General features: G+C 43.6%; 1 protein-coding gene across 1 annotated transcript; it reads right to left on the bottom strand.

The window, feature by feature from the left end:
• Positions 1 to 1,156: 1,156 nt before the first annotated feature.
• Positions 1,157 to 9,905, bottom strand: GORASP1 (golgi reassembly stacking protein 1). The gene is made up of 9 exons (XM_050970662.1): positions 9,733 to 9,905; positions 7,774 to 7,854; positions 6,558 to 6,761; positions 5,800 to 5,886; positions 5,345 to 5,475; positions 4,652 to 4,793; positions 4,016 to 4,160; positions 3,566 to 3,721; positions 1,157 to 3,296 (listed from the first exon to the last, which is right to left on the bottom strand). Exons 1-9 carry the CDS (start codon positions 9,793 to 9,795, stop codon positions 3,013 to 3,015), a joined length of 1,293 nt encoding a protein of 430 aa, XP_050826619.1. The 5' UTR covers positions 9,796 to 9,905; the 3' UTR covers positions 1,157 to 3,012.
• Positions 9,906 to 10,112: the final 207 nt, after the last annotated feature.

The raw sequence follows: 10,112 nt of genomic DNA, 5'->3' as shown, positions 1-10,112 counted from the left end.
CTGCACAGAGCCTGGAGCAGTCCAGCAGGAGGTTCAGTAGATTGTCAGGCCTGCTGTGAAAGTTTAAGAGGGAAAATTAAATCATCAATGCCTGAATTTGGTGTTATAATAGTTCTACTAGTAGGTGTTCAACTTAAAGACAATAAATACATCCCACATTCACTCGTTCCAAGTTCAGCATCCATATTGCTGTTAATATGGATTTGCATGTTTATCTCTATTTCCTCATCATGATCTTGGGGGTTTCCAATCATTCCTAGTACAGGGTTATGCTGTATGCGAAGTTCCCATGGTCAAGTTAGCCTCAGCTGGGGCAGGGCTTGGCCAGCTTTCTGTGGCCTTTGCTGAGGAGAGGTTTGAGTACCTGGGTGGGAGGAGGTCCAGTGGCTCAGAGGGCTCCTGCTGGCTCAGCCCCATCAGCCTGGGTGCTGTGGCATTGGCAGGAGCAGGGCTCAGGGGAGATGGGCTTTGCCTAATCCTCACTTTAATGCTTGAGCTGCTGGGAGCCTCTGTGGGTTTAATGTCTGCCAGGCCTGTGTCCTCAGGCTCAGCTGGTAATTTTAGGGAGCAGCTCAGGTCTGGCAGCTCATCCTGTTGTGTCTGGCCATACAAACCACCCTGCTGCTGTAACATCTGAGGTGACCTCCTTCTCCTCCTACCTTTGTTCTACCCTTCTCCTGATGCTGCCCAGATAATCCTTCTTGTGTCTGCTGAAGACCTGCTGCTGTCAGGTTTAGAGAGCTCTCAAAGTTTACAGAGTGGGAGAAAGGTCACATCCAGCTCCTGCTTACCTGGAAACAGATCTTTGGGACAGCAGCAGGCTCAGTGGCTGTTTGGTATTGGCTCTGAATCCAGCCACCCTCAGGTGCTTCTCCCATTCTCTTTTATTTTGAAATTAAAATTCCAGTCATTTTTCTTACTTTGCACCCACAAACAGGAGTACTCTCCATTTTCTGGGCTGCAGCTGTGAGGGAATATCCAAGAGAAAAGAAATTTGATGAGGAGGTCCAACTCTTCACCTCATTTAGCATTTGAATGATCAGGTTTCAGGTTTGGAGAACACAACATTCTCTGGCTCAAGGTTTAATTCCCTGCTTTTCCAACCCCCTTTCCAGAGCCAGTTAACATAACACACAGAGGCTGGACAGAGACTGAATTAAGTTTAACCCATTTATTATGGTGACATTTGAAATCTAGCATGAGTTTTGACATTCCCTGCTCTTAGATTTCTAAAAGGTGTTTATGGTACAGAGTCACTTAAATAAGCTATTACCATCTTATGGCCATTTTTGAGAAAAGTCAAGGACTAGAAACAGTCCTAAATAAACAACATTAATAAAATACCACCTAGGTGTCCTCAGGCATCAGGCTCCAAGATCAAACAAACCTAGGAATAGTTAAAGTTAAATTAATTGTTAGTGTTTGGCTGTTCACCCTTGTAACAGTCAGCTGGGGGAACAAAATAGGAAATTTATTTTAGCAACATAGGAAATAAAACTGGCCCACAATTAACAGACCCTTTAGCAGACTAGAATCCACTGTCAATTCTACTGCCTTTAGTTAGAGCTTAATACATTCTTTAAAGCAACAGATACTTGGACAATCCTGTTCAGAACTACTGTGCTTGCAGTATTTCAGACTAACAACAGATCAAGGACTGATTTTTTTTTGTAAGGTGGACTCATCTGAAGCCCTCGTGTGCTGTGACTTTGCCTGCACCCTTTAGCTGAAGCTGGGCTGTAACAGGCAAAGCTGTGGGACCCAGAATCCCCCCTGCATCAGTACCAGATTTCAGCCCAGTCAGCTGTGACTTACTTAACAGAGCAGGAGACAGGGCAGGGCCAAGGAAGTCAGGCAATATTGTGCTAAATAAGTGTACATTAGTTTATAGCCTAAACACACACCAGCCTTGTACCCCATTCTCTTCATTTACAAAGGTTTTCACTGCAGTAGCTCTATTATTGCCTATCAGCAGCTTTGAAATTCCATGATAAATCCTGAGGATTATAAAACTATCCATGTCTTGCCTTGTTTATGTCATGCTTGCTGTTACATTCAGAAGCGATTTGGAGACAAATGCAAACAAAAAAAGGCTACAAAAACCAATTGCTGGTGCTGTACAACAGCCCTGTTTTAAACTTAAAACACTTTGTATAAAAATAATAATGAGTAAATAGAAAAGCACAAAGGAAAGCTATTTCTTGGTCACTACAGGAGCCAAGACATTCAATCTTCACTAAAAAGATTCATCACCCCTACTTTAAAATCATCTTCAATTTATTTCAAGTAACCACCATCATTCCCTCCCCCCTCACTGTTTATTTAACTGCACGGCCAGCACCTGGTCCACTCCAGCAGAAGTGAATGACAGGACCCACCACCGTGGCTTTGTCCCATTTGAGGCTGCAATTTCAAAGCCCACTGGATTTCTTTCCTGCCCAAGTAGGGATAAAGAAGGTACACAAATGACTGTTGCAGAGAAGAGAATTAAACCAAGAAAAAGAGTCTAGTAAGAGTACTAGAGTAGTAAGTGAAAGTATCTTAGTGTTAAGAAATGCCCTGCAAGTCACAAGAACAGTCTAACCATACTGTACCATTAGAAAAGCTTTCTAACAAATCAAAACTATAAATTTTTTTTAATGCCATCAAACATTCTGATAAAAATCATCACTAAATGTCACTGTTCAGACACAGTGCCTTTGTAAATACATTCAGGAGCACTTGTAGGCAAATGTGAATTCATGAACTTGACATTCTGCCAGTGTCCAACTTGTTTCTGCATCAATTTCTCTATTGATTGGGTGATTTCGGACAGCATTCGAATTCTGAACATAGATCAATCCATTAAACAGTGATTGGAAAGACAACAGGATAGGTACTTCATGTGATTTCTTTTCTAGTATTGTCTACACTAACAAAATAGAGTAACTGTAATTCTTTCAAGATCAGAAAAATAATCCATGCTGTAGCAGTGCAGCATTCAGCAGTCTGTAAACAGCAGCAGGGTCCATTTCACTCAGGATCTTGTGCAGCTGCTTCTCCTTTCTGCTCACTTGCTACTTCATGCTCTGGTGTCTCTGGAGCAGTGGGTAATGAGCTCTCCATGCTGTTCACAAGCACCTTGGACTCCTGGTTATCAGCATCAGTTCCTAGTGTTGTTTTTGAAGAAATGTCATGAGGAAGATCAAGAGAAGGTAAAGATGGAATTGAAGGCAGGAGGTCATCCAGAGTGGGCTGCTTGCCTGATCCTACAGGATACGGGGTTAAACCTTCAGGGTCCAAAGCTGAGGCATTTTCTGGGAAATTGTAAAAAACAAAACAGATCAGGCTAATAGACAGTGCCTCAGCATTGTCATTTAAAGAAAGAGGCCCACATGCTATAAGCTTAAGGAAAAGTACATTAGATTTTTCCTTTTATAAACCTGATTTCTGCTACTTTTTCCATCCCATTTTTGCTGATTTTTATTAAAATCTGCCTGTTTCCAAAAACTGTGATGATGTTAAGTGAGCATGAGTTGGTGCCATTCCAGAAACAAGACCCAAAGGAAATCTTGACTGCACTTACCAAAATAAGCAGAGACTTCACTCTTTGGCAGTAATGTTTCAGAGCCTACAGAAGCCCCTGCTGCTGGCATGTTGAAGGAGGCAGATGAGGACAGGTTGGATGCTTCCGTTAAGCTTGTGAACTCAGAAACTGAAATTCCAGACATATCTAGAAATCCTGAAGGAGAAAGCAAGTATTAGTTAGATGCAACACAAAATTCTAGATTCAAAATTACATGTTCTATCCAGACTGAAGTCAGTGAAGTCCCCTTCATACTAAATGCAAATAAATTTAACTTACCTGGTACCCAAATTCTACAGCTCTGAAATCCAGGGAAGTCAGAAACCTCAAGGAAGACCACCACCAGTGCTCACAGTTCTGAATTTAAATCTCTAGCTTGTTTAAGACCTCATAAATTTATTTAGATGTACTCTAAAGAGTTGGTGAAAAAAAGCACCCAAGAAAACATACCTGGATCCATAACTCTCTGGAGAGGGGGAGGAGGAGAAAGGGAGCTTTCTGGTGAGTAACCACTCATTTCCTGCTCTGTGGAATGATCCAAGTTCATTACTGCTTCAGAGCTGTCATTCTGAGAGGTAGGTGCCAACAATGGAGTCTGGAATAAGACAGCAAGAAGTAAAAACATTGTTTTACATCAAAAGTTTTTCCATGAAAGCATCCTGCCTGTCTCCACATGCAGCAGTTCAGAGAGAAGCTCTGATGCTGAAACTGAAAAACAAACACCACTCAGGACATGTTTCAGCTTAGCCTTTTAAAGCCTGTCTGTTCTCAGAACTTGGTTTCTGGAGGTGTATCTGTTTTTCTCCTAGTGAAGATGGTGTTTTAACATGATCCTCATTGACTGGCACAGCTGTAGGATGCAAGACTTGAAAATAGGGAGAAAATATCTGGCAAGAATTTATATCAGCTGACACTGGTGCTCTGCCACCTGCTCAGCAGCGTCAGCTCTCCCCTTCACCCAACTCCATTTCATTCAACAAAATTGAATGCTGTACTCAAACATTCTGTATTACCACTTCCCAAACGGCAGAAAATTTTGAAACTCCACAGAACATGGCAGAGATTGGAATTTATTTTTTTTCCTACCTCTGTGTAACCATTAGTGGATGGCAGAGGAGTTCCAGCTCCTGGTGAGGGTGAAGGTGATTTGCTTTCTGGCTTTTTCTTTGATGTTGTGGACTGTGTCGGAATTCTGTGCAAATAGCCATATCCAATACCACATCCTAAACTGTACAGGAGAAAGAAAATCAAGACACAAAAATATTAGCTTAACAAAGCTAGTATTTTAAATTTTGACTTTTTCAAACAAGAATAGTTCATGTCTTTTACCTATAGCAGGAAATACCTACCTACAAGAATTTCCACTTAAGAGTACTCAAGGAACACTCTGCAATCAACTTTGAGACATGCACAGCTTAGCTTTCAGTGAATTATTTTATATCTTTACAAAGTATTTAATCTGACCTGATGTGGGTTTTGTTCTTGCTTTAGCTGAATGTTTTGACTATGAGAATGCAGATAATGAATCTGCTAATGGGGAACTGAAGACAGGAGTTCTCCCATTTGATTCAACTTGAGCAGGATTAGATCCTGAATGTACCCAGTTCCTAGTTCTAAGCTGTTTTTTTTTAACGTAAAGATTAACAGTTTTGGGTGACAAGTGTGAGGAAACAAGGCTTAACTTGGAAACAGCAATAACTGATAGTTATTGTAATAATAACTCCTAATAGGAGCTCATTTACAGCAAGTGTAAAAACTGTCATCAAGAGAGATCAGTACCTTCCTTCTCCACCCCAAGCTCCATTGGGAGTCACAACTACCTCTCGGATGGAATCTGCCTCAGTGTTATAAACCATCAGCTTCAGAGGCTTCCCCTCGTGGGATTCAATCAGGGAAAAGAAATCCTCTGACTAGGAAAAAAAAAAAAGATAAAAAGTAGTAGTTAATAAACCCGTATGTGCAAGTCAACATTTTACATAGTTATTTACTCAGTGTGAGATACTAAACACTCAGAAATAGAAAAGTCACCAATGTAGTTTGATCTTTAGTGGCAAATTCTTTTTATTGTCAGACTATTTGCCTTTAACAATAAAGGTTCTATCATAAACATCAACCTTCCAAAATCCCTCAATGCCACCCCCATGTGTTTGATGAGAATTATACAAAACAATGAACACTTGGCAGGCACAAAGACAAAGACAATGACTGCCTGCTGGAAGGAACGTGCCCCCTACCTCCTGCAGAATCTGATCAGATCCAACAACATAGTCAGTGTAAGGCTGGAGACCAGCCAGAGCTGCAGGGGACGAAGGCTCCACGTCCTGTGAAAAAATGACATGAGTCATCTGCACATCAGCAGGATAAACTAGCAAGATCAAAAAGAACTCCAGAGCAAGGAGGGAAAGAACAATTTGTTAATGGGGTAAAAAAGTTCTCAAATAGTCTACATCTACCTGTGACATCCTGTAAAACATGCTGAGTAAGAAAGATGTAGAACATGATGAGTAAGAAAATCTTACCAATTTAAAATTACATCCTCTGAAGATGCTGAGAAATTGCATTTACTTAAACAACCAGAAACATAAACATTCTTTCCTATTCAGTTTTACTATTTCAGCTCTTCCTCTTAATTTTAAAATAAATTTGTGGTGCTTTTTGTAACATTAATGTTACTTCAGTGAAGTTTAGCCAACACAGAGATACCAATCAGGCCAGAATCTTTTTACTTTTGCCATTGATTCTTCAACTTAAAAGGAAAAAACCCTTTCCCACCTATATTGTTTGGTCTGCTTGGGATTGAGTTATTTTTGTCACTGGGAATCCTGACAGCCACCCACTCCTTGTCCCTACTCAAATAGCTCAGACAAACCTTCAAGAATGTGTTCCCTTCCTCTGTGTGGCTGCATCACTGTACTGTGCATTACTGCTAAACATCACACTGTAAAACAAGGTTACACAGACAATACGGAGCCAGCCAAGCACTGCTGCTCACCAGAACGTGCCAGACGTGCTCATTGGCTCCCTGGAAGCTGCAGAACCTCACGCTGGCCCCAAGGAGGCCTTGTCCTCCCCACATGTTACTTGGGATCACCTCCACCTCTCGGATTTTCATTGTTTTGATGTTGTACACCTCCAGCTTCACTGCTTTCTCAGCATTTGCCTTCAGCAGGTCTTTCAACATATTGTTCTCCTTGTTCTGAAAAGCAGATGCAGGATTAACATTATTTCCAGTCACAGCTGTAACATCTGTGGCAGAATCTGAATGCAAAGAGCCAAAACTATCAGAGTTTAGGCTCTGTGGTTCACAAACAATCCCAGCAATTTCCAGTTCCATCTTCTTTTACTAGAAGGCAGTCAGTACAGTCAACACACATCCCTTTACATAAGTACTTCCTGTTATTCCATTTCATCACTGGCATTCCTGTCCTTCACAACTGCTATTAAATAATACCAGCAGTTACCAGATGCCAACTGTAGTCTAACAATGAGCAGCAACATTTCACTTCATGTCTCTGAGCCCCATCCTCTTCAACAGCCCTTCAAAGTCACTGCACACTGACTGTGAAATAATACCTTTATTTCTGTCATGTTAGAAGATCTTCCCCCAAAATCTGCCCTGACAATGATCACTTCCAAAAAAAGACATCTCCTCTCATAAAGCCAAGACAAACTTAAGGAATTCAGCTTAATGTGGTTACAGGGGAGCATACAAGGCAAAGCTCTGAGCCTTTTAAGTAAACTAACAAAACCCAAAAAAACCCCATCAAACCAAAACTCAACTGTTCTCTCATAACACACAGGAACTGTGTTCTTAGTCTCAGAAGTGTAAGTAGACACACTGATTCTTTCCCATGTTTTATCAAACGTTGAAACAAGTTTGTTTAAACAAATGTTGAGCTTTGACTATTGACTCACCAGTTCAGTATTCACCTTGTGGTAGAAAATATGTACAAATGAGCAATAACAAAAACATTGTGTTAACCTGCTAAGAAGTTAAGGTGAGTAAAGGCATAAACAGAACCTTTCCTTCAAACTTGGGTCTAGCCAAAGAGACTATGAACACCTGCAAGTTTTACTTTACTTTTAATGTCCAATGTGAAAAGTTTCTCTGCTTGTGACAGTTCTGGCTTTTACCTTTCATCATCACTACAGGGCCCACAGTTCATGCAGGGAGGAAAACAAAACCACTGAAATCATCTGAGACTTACAAGCCTCGTGTGTCCTATGGCAATGATGAAATCAAAGAAAGGTTCCAGTCCTCCTTGTTGGGCTGGGGAGTTCTCCTGAACCTGCAGAAGACAGATTTTATTGTTATTCTACACTGACCTCCAGTTACATAAGGGAAAGTGTTAATCTTTACACTTGATTCAATATTTACTTTTGAGCTGAGCCAGAGATAAGGCACCAAATGACCACCCTCAAGCAGCAGCCCATAACTGGGCTCTTACTTTTATATAACTATGAACAGATATCCAAATCAAGCTGTAAAAAGCAGGTTTTGAACTCCATGTTGTGGTTCAGAGTTCACAGCCTGGAATTATTAAATACTGAATGCTTTGCAGAAAGGTCTGGTTTTCAACGTGCTGCTGCAGGATTGTCTCCTGTGGTTCTAACAGACTGAGCACAGTGAGAGTCTCCGCTTGCATCAGAGCCATTTTTCCATGAACACAAGGGACAGCTGCATTCCCCCATTTCCAGCCCACTGGAACAGGAATATTGACACAAGCACACATCTGCCCACAAGTTCTGGTCAAGAAACTGCCATCACTTACAAAAGATTCCTAAGAAATAAGAGTTGGGACATCTCAGTTTCATTAGAACCAAAGCTGTCATAGAAGGGATGCCATCACTAGAGAGAGTACTCATAAAACACATTCATACCAGGAAAAACCCCTCCAAAAGTCTGCAATTACATTAAATCCCACCCACTTTAAGGTGCACTGACAAAGCAAGATGCTGTTAAGGAATCACTGCAAACCTACTAATAGTTTGCTCTTGACTTCATTTTTTGTTACCTCAGCAGCCTTCAGCCTGAGATATATTTGACTCCTGATGGCCACCTCCCAATTTAAAATTAAACCCCGGGCATCATCCTAACTGAGAAGTTCATTGCTAGGAAAGTTACATCTTATATTTGCTATGATGTTACCAAAATGCTATATATCTGTATTTACTTTTTTTAATATATAAAGTTGTATTAGTATTGGGGCTTTCACTGGCAGAACTGTCCATAAAAGTTAAAAAAGATATATTTAATAGCATAGTTACTTCAGTAAAAGCTTCTAAAGCAAAAATAAGAATAAAAATCATGTTTTATTTTTAAACAGTCAAGACTGAGCACTGTAACCACAGCTGGAGTCGAAGTATTAACTTTCATCACAGCCCTGAACTGCATCAAAAGCAAACAGGCAGCTTTATACTGATGCTGAGAAACAGAATGCAGATGAAGTCGAAACAGCACGTGGCAGCCACGCTCCCATTCCTATTCCAGGGAGAAAAAATAACCACTAAAAGAAACGAAACTCATGCAAACAGCCGTTATCTGCTCATCCTTAAACATCCAGATATGCATTTACACCTCTGTACGTGCAGACAATCTGCTTAAGAGAGGAGTTACAACAAACTTGCATCTGGGAGAGGCAGCCACGGGGGAAAACACCGCTGGAGGGGGAATTAACCCCCTGACTGATGCTGTGGGGATCCACAGAGAAGGGAGCAGAGAAAGGAGGGAAGAAGGGGAATAGGGAGAGAAGAACAGGGAGAGGAGAAGAGCGCTGAGAAACAACTGAGAGAGATGGAGGGGAGCCGGGAGAAAAGGAGGGGAACAGGGAGGGAAGAAGAGTTGTTCTACTCTTGAACTACTCCAAGTTCCCCGAGAGCAGCCCCACAGGCTCCCACAGGCTGCTCGGGGCCCAAGTCCCACCAGGTCGCGGCCCCGAGCTCGCTGCAGCCGCCGGGACGGGCCCCCGCAGGTACCGGGAGCGGCGCGGCCGCCCCGCCCCTGCCGGCGTGGCAGCTCCGGGAAGGAGCCAACAGCTGGGAGCCGGGGCGGCCCGGCCACCACGGGCGAGATGCGGCGGCGCGACCCCGCCGGAGCTGCCCCAGCGCCCGCCGCCCCTCGCGGCCCTCCCAACCTTCCTCCCTCCGTCTCCCCGAGGCCGCCTCACCCCGTGCACGTGGAAGCCCTCGGCGCCGCCGCCAGGGCCTTCGGAGCTGGAGCCCAGCCCCATGGCGGCCGCCCCGGCACCGCTCCGCCGGACCCGAGCGGAGCCGGCCCTAGGCGGCCGCGGCCCCCGGCATCGCCCTCACGCCGCTCCTGCAGGCCCGAGCAGCCGAGCGCCGAGCGCAGCGCCGGCACACGGCGGAGCGATGCGGGAGCTCGGCTCGACTCCGCGCCCTGGCGCGTGACCGGTGGGGAACGCCCCCTAGCGACGGGGGCCGGAGAAGCGAGGCGTTGCTGTGGGGGGCGGAGAGTGGGCGTGGCTAATGTTGAGGGGCGGGATCTGTGCTGAGGGCCGGGGCCAGGCCTGAGGGTTGGGGTCAATGG

The sequence above is a fragment of the Serinus canaria genome, chromosome 2 (assembly GCF_022539315.1).
Source record: "Serinus canaria isolate serCan28SL12 chromosome 2, serCan2020, whole genome shotgun sequence".
Taxonomy (NCBI): Eukaryota; Metazoa; Chordata; class Aves; order Passeriformes; family Fringillidae; genus Serinus; species Serinus canaria.
The sequence above is the reverse complement of the archived record's forward strand: the minus strand, read 5'-3'. Positions and strand labels throughout refer to the sequence as shown.

Excerpts from the sequence above, each read along its gene's own strand:
- GORASP1 (XM_050970662.1), bottom strand. The coding sequence starts at position 9,795 with ATGGGGCTGGGCTCCAGCTCCGAAGGCCCTGGCGGCGGCGCCGAGGGC. Across the intron at positions 5,887-6,557 it reads AGCACGTCTGGCACGTTCTG|GACGTGGAGCCTTCGTCCCC; the intron begins GTGAGCAGCAGT and ends ATTTTTTCACAG. Across the intron at positions 5,476-5,799 it reads CTGATCAGATTCTGCAGGAG|TCAGAGGATTTCTTTTCCCT; the intron begins GTAGGGGGCACG and ends TTTTTTTCCTAG.